General features: G+C 45.5%; 1 protein-coding gene across 2 annotated transcripts in view; it reads left to right on the forward strand.

Moving 5' to 3' along the window:
- Positions 1–4,668: 4,668 nt before the first annotated feature.
- Positions 4,669–18,734, forward strand: part of DPP6 (dipeptidyl peptidase like 6) — an 865,911-nt gene continuing 851,845 nt past the window's right edge. For both annotated transcript variants that reach the window (XM_054495448.1, XM_054495450.1), the window contains exon 1: positions 4,669–5,331. In XM_054495448.1, the coding sequence (XP_054351423.1) occupies positions 5,092–5,331 (240 nt within the window). In that variant the 5' untranslated portion in view covers positions 4,669–5,091. The remainder of the gene's footprint in view (positions 5,332–18,734) is intronic.

The raw sequence follows: 18,734 nt of genomic DNA on the forward strand, positions 1-18,734 counted from the left end.
CCAGAGAAGGGACATGAATGAAGTCAAGACAACAGGAGTGAAGAAAGGTAGTTAGAAAGTGGGAGAAGAAGAGTCGATTATGGTTAAATGTAGAAAGGCAAGATGAACTAGGCGAGAATCCTAGAGGAAAGTGGTAAGGTTGTGAGCAGCCCTCCAGGGGCCCACAGAGAAAACATGGGATGAGGCTGGCACTGGCCATTTGAGTAGGATCAAAAGCTTGTGCAGCTCACCTGGCAATAAACCTTAACACTAGTGTTGATCAACCACTGTGTTTGTGTACATGACGCTAGTGTAGTTAGTTGTACGTACGTTTTGAACTGTGTGTAAGATCCAAGCAGTGACACAATGGTAGGGCTAAAATGCAGAGATATGTGCTATTGGGAGATTGAAGCTTAACTTTACTGATGTTAGAGAAAGGCTATTGGGTTAAAACAAATGATTTTACATAAAACATAATTTTTAAGTATTAATTGGAAAAGCCCCAAATTAACCCAATTCATACTTTAACTCTGTTTTTCAAAAGCCTGAAATAGCAATTATTGTGTGTGTGTATGTGTGTGAGTGTGTGCTGGATATTTCCTGTTTGAAGGTGTGTAAAAGGTCTTGCTACCCAGCCCCTAATTGAGAGTTATCTTGCAAAAAACAAAAACGGAAACAAGAAACCAAACATGTTTTGAGAGATAGAGAGTGAGAAACAGATTTTCAGAGTGGAGAATATGCCTTCTATTCATGCATTTAGCATTGTGTTTTCTCAAGCTACCCAGATTTTTAAAAATTTCTCCCTGTTTATGAGTTCAAGGTGATAATATGTAAAAGACAGTGATGCCCACTGTTTTAGGGAAGACCTTCCTTCAGAGTATGCTAACTTAGCCATTTCATTTCTTCAAATATTAGTATTTGGAAAAGAAAAACAGTCTTAAATATGGTTCTGTCCTTCTCCCTCAGCACCCAGAGAAAAGGGAAGTAAACTACAGGATATAATTCTCTCAGAAATAAGAAAACCTCTTAGCTAAAAAAAATCATGCTTAGGCTGCTAAACTCAATGGATATCCTTTTGTTATTCCTACAATGCTTAGCTTGCAGGTAGACCAAAATTTTTTCTTCATTGTAATTTTAAAAATGACTATCCAACATATTTTGCAGCATCTGCCTAATCCCAATGACTTATATTTGTTTTGTAAATTTGTTCTAGGGAAAATAAACACACACCCATACCTTTGTAATAAATAGGGAAGCAGTAATCATATGAAACTAGATAGAAAAATGCGTTAGGGGCATTTGGTTTGGAGCAGCATGGAGGAATTAAACTCGACATTAAATAATTTGCAAAATATTTTCAAAAATATTTTCTCACACTTACCCAATAAGTAGGAATAAAAATCTGCTTAATCACCACAGTGTATTTCAGACATTCCAGGAGAAATTGAGTAGAGGGAAATATTGACATGTTTCCTTCTGAAACACTGCACCTATTTTGAAATGCCCATTGGGTACTTTTGCTCCTCTTCCGGGTATCTTTTTCCTTGTTTGTGTGTGTGTGGATAAGAGGAGGTGAAAGGTGATTAGAGACAAGAATTGAATTAATTATACATCATAAACATAACATGCCATAGCTTGCCAGTCTTTAAAATTGTATCACTTCACTCATTCTAACATACTAACCACTTTATTCTTTTATATGTGGGACCACAGTGTCCTCACACCCTCGACTGCAATGTGTGTATCCGTGCTTAACACAAATTTGGATGTGTGGGTGCACAAACACGCATGCACATACATACACATGAGATATAGAACATTGATTGATTGATTGATTGATTTAATTAATTTATTTATTTAGAGATGGAGTAGTGCTCTGTGGCCAGGCTAGAATGCAGTGGTGCAATCTCGGCTCACTGCAACCTCCACCTCCCGGGTTCAAGCAATTCTCCGGTCTCAGCCTCCCAAGTAGCTGGGACTACAGGCACCACCATCACACCCAGCTAATTTTTGTATTTTTAGTAGAGACGGGGTTTCACCATGTTGGCCGGGATGGTCTCGATCTCCTCACCTCGTGATCCGCCTGCTTCTGCCTCCCAAAGTGCTGGGATTACAGGCGTGAGCCACCGCGCCCGGCCAGAACGTTCTTTAAAATGTTCCTAGAAGCACTGCGTTCAGTGTGCAAGGTGCAAGAGTATAGCCAAGCGCTTTTCAAGTTGGGTAAAGGGCGCTCCATCTGGATCATCCTTGAGGAACATCCTCGTGTTCATCCATGCTGTTTCCAGTCCTCCCCAGCATTCCGGCTCCTTTCACACCTGCATCTTTCAGACGCTCGCTCTCGCCTGCCCTCCTCGCCTGCCCTCCGTTTCTTCTGCTTAATTGTGAGATTTGCTTCCCAGCGCAAATTTTTACTTCAACTCTTTCCCCCGTTGCTTATGAGTTTTATGATGATTTCATTTTATAAATTTAAGCAGAAATCGCTTATCATATTTTCTTAAATAATTGGGATTTTAAACTTTGGTTAGATTATAGTTACCTACAATGCCTTGAGAATATAATTTTTAAAAGTGGCACATATGCTTTCTTTATCCCGATAGTATTCTACCTATGATTAATATGCACACATCTATGAAGTATGTTTGATACATAAACTATTCTGCATAATTATTGTATTTTGTATAAACTATATTAGTATGACATTTAGTTTGTGTAAAAATATGCATGCATATTTCATAGATAGCGTATGTATATTACATAAGTGGGACCCTAACTGCATCTATATTTAGTGAAATGTCAGGATCGCGATGCTGCGGTGAATAGCATGAGCTTTCTTTCATGTCCATGTTAGGAGAGGCAGCTTCCTCCCATCAAAAGCACAGCTGGGGCACAGGAGGGGGTTGAGAGCAAGGTTTTCTATCTATCTAATTGTGATGACTTTTAAAGTTTAGTTTTATGGCTCTGTTGCCTCTGTCTTCAAAGTCAAATGGAGCAGCTGAAGCTCTCCCCTACCCCAGACCCACCTGCGTGGCCTCTCCCATGCGGCAAGTCTTGCTTAGCTGTTGGAATCCTGGTTTTACTTGGTTTTGTATTTGCTATTTTTAAAAGTGTTTTAAAACTCATGTTTCTTCATAGTAAAGGGAAACTACTGTGGAGTAAACAGAAGATGAGCGTGGTACAAATTTTGGTTAAACCGAAAACTACACACTGGATTGAGAGCTTGGGGAACGGAGGCAGGTGGATGGGACTGAAGGAGGTCTCTTCCCAGGAGACTTGTTCACCGGCATCCAGTATTCTCCCCCGCAATTAGGGAAACAGAGGGAGCATGCAGTTTCAGGCCCAGGCAGGCCTCTCTCTGGGCTTGAGGCAATGCCAGGGCTGGGGGCGAGCCTGCAGCGGCCTAGCCTGTTATTTTGAAACCCTAAGTGGAAACAGGCGTGCAAACCCGGAAGGAGCAGGGAGCCTTAAGCGGTCCTGGGAGATGATGCCAACGCCCTACCTCCATGTGGAAGGAGGCAGCGGAATGGGCAGGGGCGGGTCTCACAGGTCCCCTCTCTGGAGTTGGGGTTTCCCGACCCATGTTCGCTCTCTGGATGGGATAGGTCCTTCCCGGCCGGGAAGGGCTGGAAGGGGCGCGCAAGGAGGACGTGGGGACGAGATGAGAAGGCCGCGTGCCCAGCAGCTCCAGAAGGACGGAGAGGAGTGCAGGAGGGAGCCGGGGAGGATGCGGGAGGGCCGAGAGGGCCGGGAGGGGAAGGGAAGCCAGGCCGGGCCTGGAGCGGAGGAGCGGAGCCCGCTGGTGCGGTTGTCCACACAGGGGCGCTGGAGCGCGCCTTCCTGCGGCTGGGCGGGAGGCAAGCCCGAGAGCGCGCGGCGAGTGGAGCCATGTCGCCCTCCCTCGCTCTCGGCGGGCGCAGTGAGGCGCAGGCTTTGGAAAAGTTGCAGGCAGCCCGAGAACCGAGCCTCCGCCTGCGTTCATGATAATGAGAATGGAGTCGCGGTCACAGTCGGGCTCTCTTCAGGGCGCAGCGCCCGCGAGGGGCGCCTGGGCCTCTGGGCCTCCTCTGCAGCCCTGCGACCTTTCCTGCCCTCCTCCGGAGAGGGGCGAAGGGACGGGGCGGTTTCAGAGGGAGCTGGGCTGTGGAGGGAGGGCGGCCTCCACATCAGCGTCGCCAGACCACCCCGCGCTCTCCTGGTGGCTCTCCCACGCCCCATTCGCACCCCAGGTCCTCGGGGTCTCTCTTGTTGCTTCAACTTAGGCAAGAGGAGCTGGGGGCGCGGGGAGCCCGGCGCTGCAGCGCGCGCGTGGCTGGGGTGCCCCGGGGCCGGCTGCACCTTTAGTCGCCCCCTGGCCGGCCTGCCTGCCTCGACCTCCGCGTCCCCTCGCACCGTCCGCTCGCGTGCTGCGGGGCACGCGCAGCACTACCTTTGGCGGGGCCGGAGCAGCCTGAGCTCCCAGGACTCCCCCACCGCCCCCGCACCCACGACCCGCGTGGTCCCCGCCCTTCCACCCTCTTCACGCACCCTCGTCCCCTTTTTGTGCAACCCCGCGCCTCCTCCGGGCTGCCAACCCCTGCCACCCAGGCGCCAGTCCCGGGTGCGGGGAGGAGGCCGGTGGGGAAGGGGCGGAGGGGCCGGGGTGGAGGAGGAGCCGCGCAAAGGGCCTGGGGGCGGGGAGCGAGGAGAGCGCTCGGAATGTGTGCCGGTCTCTAGGTGGTGCCAAATTCTGGGGCCTAGGCATTTCCCTCGCTTTATGTTTTTGGTTTTTTTCCTTCCTTCAATCTCTTTGATTAGGCCGTACGTGGCTGTGGCAAGGAGTTGGGGAAAAAAATTATAAAAACAGGAAAGAGAGAAAGCACAGCCAGACCCCCGGCTTCGCGAGCCGCCAGGGAGGGGGCGGAGGAGGCTGAGCCAGGCAGAGTCGCCAGCGGAGACTCGCGAGTGGCGCGCGGGAGGAGCGGCCGCCGGCGCTGGGCTTGCCTTGCTGCTGCTGCTGCCTCCCCACCGCCTTTTTTTTTTTTTTTAATCTGGAGCGGGGTGGGGAGCGGGAACCCGAGAGAGAGAAAGCAAAATATTAAAAAGCCCCAAAGACAGCCAGCAGGAGCGCGGTGCCCGATGGCTTCGCTGTACCAGAGGTTCACCGGCAAGATCAATACCTCGAGGTCCTTCCCTGCGCCCCCGGAGGCAAGTCACCTCCTGGGCGGCCAGGGGCCCGAGGAGGACGGCGGCGCAGGAGCCAAGCCCCTCGGCCCGCGGGCGCAGGCGGTGGCGCCCCGGGAGCGCGGCGGCCGCGGCGGCGCGGGTGGCCGGCCCCGGTTCCAGTACCAGGCGCGGAGCGATGGTGACGAGGAGGACGTAAGAGCTTCTCGGGGGCGGGGGGCGGGGGGCGGCGGCGGGGGCTCCGGGCTGAGCTCGCGGTGAGATGCATCGGCCGGGGGCATCTGGAGGGGGGGGGCTCGGGCGCCCTCCCCCTGCCCACGACTCTCCGGGCGCCCCCAGACAGGCTCCGTGGCGCCAGATCGCGGTCACCGCCGTCCCGGAGGGAGCGGGTCTGTGTCTGCAGCCGCGGCAGCCGGGAGTTGGTGGCTGGAGAGAGCGGCGTTTGGGTACTGCGCCTGCTGGGATCTGGAATTCGCCTTGCGTTCCCTGGATGCGCGGATGTCTGTTTTTAACAGCATGCTGCTATGGTTCCTAAGGAGAGAATTCGATCGGCCTGTGCTTACGAGTTGGTTTATTTTTTATTTATTTCGTACTCCGGGAACACAGCCTCAGGCACCTTCTCTCCCTCCCACCTGTGTCTGGAATCTCTCCATCGTGCCCCTCCTCGCCTACCCACTCTGTCCCTTGACTCAAATGCCTCTCGTTCGTGTTCGTTCCTCTTCTTACTTCTCCTAGACACTTTTTCCCCCCAGCGGTGGTGGTGGTGATTATCCTTTCCGGAAAAAAAAAAATACCAAAATACTGGCATCTGAGCCCCAACCCTCTGTCCCAGGGCCCAGCTCTTTTGCTGAGAGACCTCAGGCCGTGTCTGTCTCCCCTCCCAGCCCTGGACTCTGCCTTAGACCGTGTTCAGTGAAAACTTCTCCGAGAGCACATTTCCTACTCTTCATGGGGCTGGAAGCCTGGGTTTCAAAGGTTGGATTTGCACATCGCCCTAGTAACCAGTGACTCATGCAGGACGGGAGCTGGACCTTAGATGGATGAGTTTAACCACCTCCTGTGGATCCCTTTCAAGGATGCAGAGGGCTGCTAGGACTTAGAAGGGAGGAAACTGTGCTTTTTCTTTGAGGCCTTCTTTTCCCAGGGAATAGAGAAAAATCCCCGACAGGCTGTCAGAGAAACAGGTCTGGCTTGGCTGGTACAGCTCTTTGAACAGCTAGGCTGTGTTGGTTTGTAGAAATCATGGTGTATGCCTTTGAGGAGTTTCACAACTGCACCTTTTAAGCAAGGCTGTGCCGTCCCAGGGTTCCCACCGGCTTCTCACTTAGTCTACCCTGACATACCCAGGGCAGTGTATTGCCCTGCACTAAGCAGGAGGTTTTCATTACCTCTCCGCAGCCTCCAGCCACGCTGTTTCCCTGTTTCGTATTTCTTTAGTGCAAGAGTTGTGTTTGGGTCGGGTGGGGGTGGGGGTGGGGGCGAGACATTGAGTGATTTCCCAGGGACAATTCCTAATTGCCAGATATTATGAAATCCAGTGAGGTTTTGCTGTTGTTACTGGTAGTTTTTGTTTTATGGATGAAGGATGTGGAAACTTTAATGGAGATCACAAAACTTTGCGGGAGATGTGGTTTGTTTGCACATACACGGGTACACACCCCCTACAGCCCTGCGTCAGATCTTGCATGAGGTTTTGTGATTTTCTACTGAATCATTTCTAGTCTACCCTGATTCAATAGAGAGGCATTCAAAGGCATGTCCCTCACTTTGGTGGGCCAAGCCCTGAGGGAAATAGACAGATTGTTCGGTCATCTGGTTCAAGGAACTAGAAGTCTTTGGCGAATGGTTTAATTGGGGGAGGGTGAAGAGTTCTGGAGGATTAAACTACCGAGAATATTGGAGAAGATAGTTTAGCTGCAATGCAAACAGGAAAAATGTACTTTTTACCTTAAATCTGACTTAAAATTGTTGAATTGTGGATGTCTGGAGTGAGAACAATGTGCATTTTTTTTCTCAACAGGCTCTAGGTGTCGCTAGGAGAAAGGAAAGGCAAGCGCTCTGAATTTTATTTCAGATGGTCTCCATCTTTTTTAAAAAAATCTTAACTTGGAGTATATATGTCCTTTTTATTGTGACATGTGTCTAGAAATGATTCTCAGATAAACACAGGTGTCCTGAGAAACAAATAAAGGATATAACATGTACTTTTTTTTAATGGGGCTCTAAACAGCATCTCTAACTTAGATGTAAGTCCTGACATCATGCTTTTTTTTTTTTCTGGAAAATACACAATGTGTGTGGGTGGGTGTGTATTGTGTGTTTATATAGTATACTCCCGATATATATATACAGACATATATACTTGCCCGTTATCTGTACATATATATCTGGCACACATCTGCAAAATGCATTGCACATATGTCCTTTAAGTTTAAATTGTATAATTAAACTCATGACACAGGCTGAATGTTGCATCCTTTAAAAACAACAAACTTTTATGCACTCTTCTTAGAAAAGTTCCTCAGAATTGGAAAAGTTATGCCCCCAAATTTACTAAAAGATAGATGAACATATCAAACCACTTTTTCTCCAGGAACAAAAGCTTCAATTTGCTTAAGGTGTATTGGGAAAAAAAAAAAAAAAAAAAGACAGGTACAAAAACTGCTTTTTAGATACAGATATTTGCCAAGACTGAAGAATCTTGAGTAATCATTTTGCTACCCAAATTTAAAGCTGAGGATATGCAATGAATTAGGAGCACATTGCATTTTATTACGTGTCTTGCAACTGCTGACAACGTCAAGACAAACCGAGGCTTTCCTTTTAAACATCTGCGAAGAGCTGGGAGCGCGGCTACTTCTGTGGGAGCTGTCTGAGGTGCTGAAACCTTCTCGGCTTAGCGCAGGAGAAATCTCCATCGCTCTTGCCTTTTCAGTCCTGATCCCAAGGCTGGTGGCTTTATTGCTGTTCTCTGGCTTGTCAGGGAAGACTGTTCCAAGGTACAGAAACAGCTTCGCTGCCTTGGTCACTAAGATGATGGTAAGCAGCATACCTTTATAATCCTTAGGGCTTTGTACCTGTTGTCCTTCTGTCTGGAAATTGAGAAATATAGTTCTTGGCTTCTGTGCATGTGTGTACACCTACAAGCCTGAGTATGACTGAGAATGGGAAATTACCCAGCCACACCCCAAATAAAATTTGTGGTAGTCTAACAAGGCTAACACAGAAAAATAAAATGCGGAGATAGAATGGCTAGAATTAATAATGCGTGGTCTAAATGCACAAACTACACAGGCAACAAAGGGACTTCCCACCTGTGTGGCTCCACAGGAAAGCCTGTTTTGGGTGGGTCAGTACTAACATGCAAAGTCTGACTTCAAAATAGAAATAAAACCAGAGGGTCTTTTTTATCCACTTCCTTATAAATCTTAGATTTATTTAAATATAAAGTCAATTACTTGGGCAACTCCTCTGAGGAATCAATAGCCCTTCTGATTTAAAATTCATTGTGTAGGTTTAAACATAAGTTGACTCTTAAAGGAATTGTTGCTGGAAGTGACTTTTAGTGGAATTTAGTAACTTTCATTTGGATTAACTGTGGCTAATTTTAAAATACTGAACTTTGCCATCCGCCTGCTTGAACATTTCTTTTTAGTTTTTTAAAGGGCTTTGGAGGCCTTCTGTACCATTAGAGCAGTAGTTTTGTTAAGGTTATGCAGTGTGTTCCTGTATCCTTCATTTTCAGTGACACATGGCTTCCTAGCAATACAAATGTGATGACAACAGGATTTTAAAGCAGCAAATTGGTTAAAACTGGGATAGATTGACAAATCACCACCCATGATGTCCACCAGCCTTGGCAGGGCCAATTTCATTATCCTCTATGTCTTCAACAACCAACCCATCTTTTTTCCTCCATCTTGGTTTTTTGTTGGCATAATGTCAACATTCTGTTAACGTGTCCTTGGGATCTATCAACTTTACGATTTCTTAACTAGCTTCCCTCTACAAATATGTTTATATACTCTATTACTTTTCTTCTGTTTCAACTGTAATTTAAAATTTTTTAAATTTCACATGATTTTCCTGATAAATGAGAAAAAGGCTAAATCTTTCAGCTGTCTACTTGATCCCATTACTCTCATCACCAATAGGACCAGTGCTTGGTGTACCCACCTACAGAATAGCCATGGATATTGCAGGAGCATGGAGAGTTGCAATGTTGCCCCCTCCTCATCCCAGTGGCTCCTACAAAGTGGGAGCCATGAGGCCAGGTACTGAGAAGTGCTCAGTGAATACATGCTGCTGCTGTTACTAATAATATTACCCCTTCATCTCTCCTCCTTTAGTTCCTTCTTCTTTACCTGCAGGAAGGAAAAAAAGATTGCCTTCATTGGCCTCTAGCACCAGCTCTGGCTACTATCCTGTTTTTCTTTCTTATTTTATTATCCAACTTCTCAAGCAAGGAGTCTACTACTGATTCTACTTCCTTGTTAACATCTTGCTTGGATGCAAACATCCATTCTGTACCGTCTTCACTGCAGTAATTGCACACAGAATGTCATTGATGTCCTCTTAGTTAGCTGATATAACAACCTGATTCCTCCTTAGTCTTGATGTTGTTCCAGCTCTTGCTCTTGACGACTGTCACCTGCTTGTCCCACTTTGTATCTTGTGTTTCTTTCAGTGTTACGTGAACTTAGCCTTTGAATTCTTTGGTGCATCATTTTCTCTTCCTATCCTTTATATAGGAAGACTGAACAACGTGCTACCTTCCTAAGGTTTGGTCTCCAGTATTTTCTTTCTTACCTTTCTTGCTTTCTTCTGAAGGTAAATGGTCTCCCTTTTTAGAAAGGAGTCAAACACATTCTGCAGTGTCTACATTAGAAGGTGGTTAAAATAGCTTTGCTGCCCTGATGTACATCTCCTAGCATTTCTTCTGAAGGTGAGTTGCTTTTCTGTTTTACAGAATTGGAGGATTCTGGGATTGCAGGGACCTTGGGGATCCCCATCTTGATCTCTCTTCCAAGCTTTTGTACCACAGGTCAAGCAGCTACAAGATCATTTTTGTGGTGGTGACAAGATACTCACACAGAATACATCCCTGGCTTTATTGATCATTTCCCCTCTTTTATATCTGCTTATGGCAGGTAACTTTCCGGCCTAATCCCTTTATTTCTGCTACTAGTATTTCCATTTCCTCCACATCTTTGCATGACACCCAATGTTTGTAAGCGTGCATAAGTTGCATTCTCTTAATGTCTTGGTTTCTTTCTTGTAACATTAAGTATTTCACTAGATGAGCTTTACAGCCCCCTTGTGGTCCTATAGTGCTGCATAATAGCACCCTGCTGGATGCCGTCTTCCTGAAAAGTTTCGTTTTTGTACTTCAAAATAAAGTGAACACATAGAAAGTGTTCAGTCCCTTCAGAATAAAGTGAACACATAGAAACCATAAACCAAAACAGCCTCACAGTGAATCCTTTGGTAAAGTGAATAATCAGTTAACATTTTAAATGTAATTCCATCTCAATAAAAAATTTGCTGAAATTGTAATGTATCTATAACAGGATTACACATAATTCTGATTACTATTCCAGCCCAGAAAATGCAATCATAATAAGGAAGTTGTCTCTGTGACAAGTAACATATTGACATACACAAAGTGGCTGCGCTGGCTGAATGATTGTTGCAGCCAAATATAGTATCAGAAATACCTTACCTCTGCATTGCACCTGGTGATTTTCAAAGCACTGCCACATGTGTCTCATTTCACCTTCACAGTTACCTGGGCTAGGGAAGATAACCATAACCTAGAGCTAGTCTTTTAGCTTGAAATACTAGTAAGGGTAAGCCCAATTTCTTTTCATTTGGATGGGTCAGTTGTCACTTGTGAATTAGAGCAAACACATTTCAATGTGTTCACAAGCCTTTGCTCTCTGGAGGCAGACAAGAAAGTATGTTTGTGAAAAAGCAATAATATATCTTTCCAGTAGATTTGAGTTCTGTGTTCACAGGACAGGATTTCCAGGTAGCATGCATGTCTATTTTCCATGGAATGCCTCTTTTCATTGCTGCCAATGCAGTTTTCCGTCATGTACTTGTATGTGTTACCTGTAGATTTAATGAGAGCTAGAGCGTTAGAATAACATCATATTAATGTATATTTTTGACAGTGGAATCAACTCATTTTCCCACATAAAGTAAATATTCTAATGTCACTAGGTAAACAGGAATTTTTCTAGATGTTGGCTTTTCGACATGATTTCTATCATAAAATAGAGCTTTTATATTTCTTACCCAAAGCTTTTTCCCCTTTAGGGTCAGAATGATTAGTGAGTTTAATTTTTGCAAGCAACTGGCAGGAGTTGCTGAGTAAGATATACATGCTGATTGTATATAACCCTGTTCCTTTTAATTACTCTGATGATAACAATGCATTAATCAAGCACATGAGAAATGCTTCTCTGCAATATGCAATATTGATCCCTTTCATAGAGCATTGCCTATAAAAATAATAGTCACTATAATCTTTTTAAAATTAAATTCTGGTTAATAAATCTAGTGTTAAGAGCACGAGTATCCATGTGCCAGGTTATGATTTGCTTCCATTTCAGCACATTGGTTTGATTTTACTCACATGTAAAAAGAAATCAGCCTTTCTCATGAACAACTTCTGTAACATTTATCTCTAAAATGATCTAACATTATGAAAATATCTGACATCGAAAAATTTTAAAATTGACATCTAATTTTATAAGTGAGAAGACTACAGGTAATTATGTGAATGGTTTTAAGGAAATAGTTTGTGTTTTTTGGACCTCAGGACACTTCAGCTTCTCTTCTCACACCTGTGTTTTTCTTAGCATATTTTGCTTTACCGTAATTGAGTTGGGGAATTATATCACTGAGTTTAAAAATGTATGACCATTTTAAAATGTAACCGTCTAAAATATTTTGGTTCTAAATGGGTGTGCTAATTGCTGAAGCAGAAAAATAAACCACAATTTTGTCAGAATAGTATAAGATTTTGCCCTGACTTGGTTTCCTCAATAGTTTTACTTTTTTTCCCTTTGTATATTACTTCCTGTGTTTTCCAGCAGCATCCACATCTATCTGAAATACAGTACATGTTTAGTTTTGTCCCATGAAAAAAGGTGGAATGGGGGGATATAGGTATCTTCCCACCTTGGAAATGAGAAAACCAATGAAACCTTTCTCTCTCCTGTTGTTCACTATTGTCGGGAGATTTCTTGTAAAGGCAGAACTACTGGGATTGAGGCAGCAGCTTTCATGCAGCAATGGGATCTTTGTTAGATTCTTCATAATATATTGATCTAATTACATGTATCCATTATATGTGATACACATACTATACTTTAAATGACATCAGCTAGAAGGAGAGCATGGATGGGATACAGTGGGAGCATTGAGAGAGCAAGGCAATGAAGGTGGAGGAGCGCCAGCGAAGGTCACTGGCCTCCGTCTCCCTAACCATTTTGTCCACAACACTCCACTTTCTAAACTGTATTCAAACTCTGGATATGCCTCATGCCAAATCCTATCTAATAATTGTTAACCATTAAAAACCTAAAAATGAGAAATTTCTATAAAAGTCTTGAGAGGTGAAGTTATTTTCTATTTTTGAAGATTTTTAGAGTTGTTGGGTATTTACAACCTCTGGAGGTAGCCCACCCCTGACATAGTAGCTCTGATTATTAGAGACTTATTGGAGGTGCCTGTCTTCTTCCTAGCCTCTCTGTAGCTCCTGCTCATGGACCCTCATTTTTCCATGGTTTCTGAGGAAGGGCAGCGGCATCCTCCTGCCTGAAGCAGACAAAGTCACATAGTCCTGTGTCCTCCCTTCTACTTGTCCCCCTGCTGCCAAAGAACCACAGAGTCCCCTCAGCACCCTGCCAGCCTCCCCAGGAACATTCATGGAGGGAATGGAGGTGGTTTTCTAGGACACCTGAGTTAGGTTAAATAGCACCTAGCTACTTTCCCAGGTTAGCTGTTAGATCTTTGTCCTCAGACTCATTCTATATTTTCCAATTTGCAAAAGCACACCCTCCATCGCCAGGTTTGAGTAAAATGTGCCTCAGCGAATTGCTGAATTCAGAGAATCCCTCCGCTAGGGCGCCTGCCCCATGCTTCCTCACACTCAGCGCTCACTGCCAGCTACAGCATCCTTTCCGGGGAAGCAGGCCCAGCTGAGACTCATCTGAGGATAACTGTTAGGTGGAGGAATGGGGGAGGAGATGCCAGAGGGCTGCAAATACAGAAACAGATCAGCGAATCAAGTTTGGTTCAGGCTTTTCCAAGCTTGAACTCAAGCTAAGTGTTTGGAGAGGGCTGGCTTCTCACCTGGGTGGATGTGGGGGTTGCGAGTGTGGCTCTGCAAACATCTCTAGGTCTGTGGCACCCAGGGGGCTGGTGCTCCTCCACCCCCTCACGTGGGTGTGGCTGTGTGATTCCTTTTGGCTGATGGGATGGGAGTGGAAGTGAGAGCAGCCCTTCTAAGTGCAGGCTTCAAAAGCCAGTGTGTGATTTCTGTGTGTCATGGAAACCAGCAATATTCCAGAGAGCCGCTGCTGCACAAGCCAGATAGAAACTTTAGCTAGTAAATCGCTGAAATTGTATCAGTACAGGAGAGCCTAACCTGTGCCGACTGCTACGTAGGATGAATATTAATGCAGATGAGTCTCCATTCCTTTCTGGACCTCAGGTGCATTCTCCTCTATGGGCAAGGTCAATGGTCTCTAAATTTCTGTGGAGAGTGCGTTCTTCCTTCCTGCATTTTGCTTAAAGCTTTTCTCTTCCCAAGAGACTGAAATGGAAGTTGGCCCAAGGAAGGTACCTGACCTTGGAGTGTGTGGGTCTCAGGAGCTCCTTTCTTTAGAGAGCATGTCTTATTGGGTGGGAGGGAACAGAGCAAGAAGGTGCTGATTTCCCAGAAGGCAGGTGCATGCATTCACGGGGTGTGTGGGGTTTGGGATCGGGATGCAGGAAGGGGCAGCAGGAGAAGGATGGTATAGGCAGATTGCCAGATAGTGATGATGAAAGCAAGTGTCGCCACCTTTGGAATGTTTCTAAGGGTTTCTAAGGATCAGATGTTAAATGAGAAGTTAATGGGTGCAGCACACCAACATGGCACATGTATACATATGTAACTAACCTGAATGTTGTGCACATGTACCCTAAAACTTAAAGTATTAAAAAAAAAAGAAATGAGGCTTCTGGGCCTTGGCCTAGAGACCCTGCAAGGCAGAGAAGTCAAGGATCCCACAGGGAGGCTTTCTAGGGTGGAAGGTCCCCAATGAGGAAAAAAATGCTATGTAACTTAATCCATGGTACAGGCTGTGCTCCTCCATTTTTCGTACATTCATGACAATATTATTTCCAATTTAGAAAATGAAGGTTACATGTCATCATCTAAATAGTAGGAAACATTAGCAGAAACATGTAGCTTTAGCATAAAATTCTTTCTCCCCCAATTAGTGTCCTGACGGTTGCCATTGAATCTCCATTTTGTATGTGGAAAGAGTGTCATGGATTTCTCTTCTTTCTTTCCAGGTTTTTAGTTGCTCTGAATGGATAGGAAATTCGGCCCCTAAATTTCCCTACGTCTGGTTATCTGTCAAAAGGAGAGGGGGGCATTGTTTCTATGGAAACAGGAGCTGCTGTGATGGACAGGGGCTGCCGGGCTCCTTGTTGGGTGGCTGGCCTTGCTGAATACAAAATCATCAATACGCTTCCTCATTGTCCTCGGGCTCCAGTGAGATCATATCAATTGGCAAGGCTGCTTTTTTCTGTAGGTACTAGAGAGCACCTGAGCAGAATCCTAACGTTCCTTCTGTACCTGCTGCTGGATGATCTTTTTAATCCTGCTGCCTGTGGTACACAGGAAAAATACAGTCCTGTTTGTATAGCCTGCACTTGGGCTAATCCCAGTGTCTCCAAAGCAGGGGAGGACCTTGAGTGGTCATTTCTGGCCCTGTGTGTCCACCACCGCACTATGTATCCTACACTGAGGGTCATGTTCCCACTTTAACAGGACTTTAACCCAGGAAAACTTGCCCCATCATTGTCCAGGAGCTGCTTCCCTCTCGCCCAAATCCAATCAAACTTGTTGCAGCCTCAGTTCATTTCCTTGGGTTCTAACCTTACTTAAGACATTTGCTTTTTTTTTTTTTTTTTTTTGGACAGAATCGCCCAAGCTGGAGTGCTCTGGCACAATCTCGGCTTCCTGCAGCCTCGACTTCCTAGGCTCAGGTGATCCTCCCACCTAAGCCTCCCGAGTAGCTGGGGCTACAGGCACACACCGCCATGCCAGGCTAATTTTTGTACTTTTAGTAAAGATGAGGTTTCATCACGTTGCCCAGGCTGGGACCTTCACTTTTTAGGGTACCCTTGCCACTGACAGGATCTGCCTCCATCACTCCCCAGGCTGTGAACCATACAAGGGTCCCTAGTTTCAGAGCAAAAGCCACAGTTTCTGTAATGATGTAAAGGCACGACATCATCCACCCCCTCCCAACCCCACCACCCCTCCCGCCCGCCGCCATCTGTCTCACTGCACCTCCTCCTACTCTGAGCTCAGGGCTGGCTCCCTGTGCCCTGGTCACGCCAGGCACAGCAGGCTCTCCCCTGAGCTGCTCACACAGTGGCTACCCCATCTACTCAGCCTTCTTCCCCTGCGTCCACCTGACTGGCTCCTTCACACCCTCCATGGAAGCCTTTGCTCCAAGGTCACTTTCTCAGTGACATCTCCGCTGACCACCTGTGTAAAATGGTAGTTCCTGATACTCCTCACCCTGCCCTCCTTTGTTTTTCTGTCACCACAGCATTTATCACCTCCTAATATTTTATACAATGTACTTATTATGCCTCCTTTTATTTCTGTCTTCCCCCGATTGGCTGAGCCAATTGTAAGGCTCTTTGGCCATTTTGTTCTCTGACATGTCTCAGTGCCTAGCACAGAGCCTGATGCATCAAAGTTCTCAATAAATATTTGTTGAATGAGTGAATGAATGAATGGAATCCTACCTGAAGAATCTTTGATCACTTCTATCTGGATAATCACCATTCTCTTAAACCTGTTTTCCAAACATTTGCTGAAACTGAAAGAGTTCTGAAATTAGAACTTTGACCCTTCCGTGTGGGTGCTTACATGTGTCTACACATGGATTCTCCTGGTGTCAGGATTTTATTATTGTGTGATTCTGGGCAGGCTCTTGCTGCCTGTCCAACTTAAAAGTACAGCTGAGCAGACAAAGTGATTACTAGAGAATCAGTAGAATTCATTTCTGTAGGACCTGTTTAAATAATCTAATATTGGTATTTGCAATATTTTGTACTTCTTTTCTGAACGACAACAAATATAAGTGCAAATTTTCTATGTATGACTACTTCATTGACTTTTTTGTAGTTATCAGACTAAGGAAGTAGTAGACAAGAAGGTCTCATAAGGAAAAATGCAAGTCTTTGAGAAGAGAGTCCTATAAATATAGCAATGTGACAAGTTGTTTTTGATTAGGTATTTGCATTACCTAATTCTCAATATAACCGAAAGAAAAACATCACAGCTTCTTTTTCCATGATGCTGTGATCATTTCTTTATCTGGCAGGTAGGAAGTCAAAAAAGAGTGGTTTTGAACTATATATCATTAGAGAAAAACTAATGTTCCCAGACCATAAAGGTACAGTTTTTGCCAGAAAAAGTGTTCCTGGATTCTGTAATCTATTTGAAATTGCCTGAGGCTCTTTAGCTTTCTACAGCATACATTTTTATAATAATACAATCAGCACTATGTGGCACTTAGGATGGTGCTAGAACAGGGACTGAAATCTTTATGTTAGGGCTGCCTATGTGCCAAGATGACCTGGAGAACTCGTCTCTTTGGGCTGTATCAAGGCTGCAGCAGCACTTCCAGTCAAGTCACTGAAATTAAATATGCAAAATAAAGATATGCAATTTCTGTTTTCTGTTGCCAGTGTTGGGAAACAAATCTATGTTTCAGGTGCTTTTATAGCCATGGCAAAGTGGGCTGAACTGTTTAACAAACATGGAAGAGTTGAAGCACACCCTCCAGTTTGCATATGGGGGTGTCAGGCAGTGTGTTGAGCAGGTAATTAGAGACCCACAGGCAGGCTGCCTCATTCATCTAAAGACACTCTGATAAGCACGTGCGGTGCTGGAGCTGTCAAAGGGTACCAAAGTGCATGCTATTAGATAAAGATAATGCAGCAGATGATAAGCAGATGCATAGCCATGGGTGATTAGCTCTTTGACCACTGGATTTATGTAGCCAAAGTGCCTCAGAATACTTAAGACCAAAAGACTTAGAGACATACATTTTCTGCTGCCCTCACATCAGCAGTATGAATGCAAGTTAATGTGTCAAAGCTCCAAAGCTTAGTATCCAGTCTGAGTCCAGGGAAAAGAGGGGGGCCAATGGTGTGTGTGAAAAGCCACCACACACAAAACTGGCCAGATGTTGTGGGCCAGCTCTCTACCCCTGGAGGAACAATGGAGCCCAGGGGCATCTGCGGAGCTGCCAGCTATCAGCAAAGCTGCCCAGGCGGGGAGTCCACATGGTTAATTCTCTGCCATCCCTCACTTTGTGTGTCCAATAGGCCCATAAAGTCCTCGGCAGTGACTGAAAGTGATCACGGTAGGGCGATTTCGGGGTCGTTCTAGGCCACTGCCTTCACCTCCTCATTCTGTGCACCACAGTGACTCAGAACAGACAGATGACCTGAAAGGAGACTTTAGTGGGGTCAGGGGAGGCTGTGCTTGAGGAATGAGGACACTGGGAATTTGGGCAGGGGTCTAAAGGGAGAAACCACAGAGAGAGCAGGACACATAGAAACGGGGTGCAGGAAAATCTGGGAAACCAGTAGAATTTGGTACTATTAGAATTTTTCCTGGGGCAGCCAGGATAGGACAGATCCATTCAGTGTGGTGCAAACCAGGAAACACCTGCTCTAACTGGCTCATCACAGCCAGATCCCAGGCTGTGGTTTTTGGAGCCATGACCTTCAAACTGTGCTTCTCAGAATCATGGTGTTCCTGATGGGAGCCGCCGAAGGAAGGAAGCAGGAGATGGCGCCAACAGAACTCTGGAGTCTCCTTAAAGCAGCTGTGCTTTTAAATAATTTGCCTGTATATATAACTTCAAATGAAAACAATGATTTTGGTATTAAATGAGGCCTATTGGAGTAACAGCCAAATTATTCAATAAGCTCACAGATATCCAGCAGGGTTGTGTAATGAGATGTTCTTGTTACAGTTTATAAAGGTCTTGCCCTTGGAATTCCATCAAGCCTGCACCTAGTGCCCTGATTATGGCAAACAAGACCACGTTATTGTTTGAGGCTGAACGAAGGGCCCTTCCAAGGTACTCCACGTCAGAAACCAAGAGAGCACAGTGGTTGGGCTGCTGGCTCCATACTCAGCCCCCTGAGCCTGAATACTGACTCTATCATTTACCAGTTGCTTAACCTTAAAACATAACTGAGGGCCAGGTGCGGTGGCTCACACCTGTAATCCCAGTGCTTTGGGAGGCTGAGGCGGGTGGATCACAAGGTCAGGAGAT

The sequence above is a fragment of the Pongo pygmaeus genome, chromosome 6 (assembly GCF_028885625.2).
Source record: "Pongo pygmaeus isolate AG05252 chromosome 6, NHGRI_mPonPyg2-v2.0_pri, whole genome shotgun sequence".
In the NCBI taxonomy this organism is placed as follows: Eukaryota; Metazoa; Chordata; class Mammalia; order Primates; family Hominidae; genus Pongo; species Pongo pygmaeus.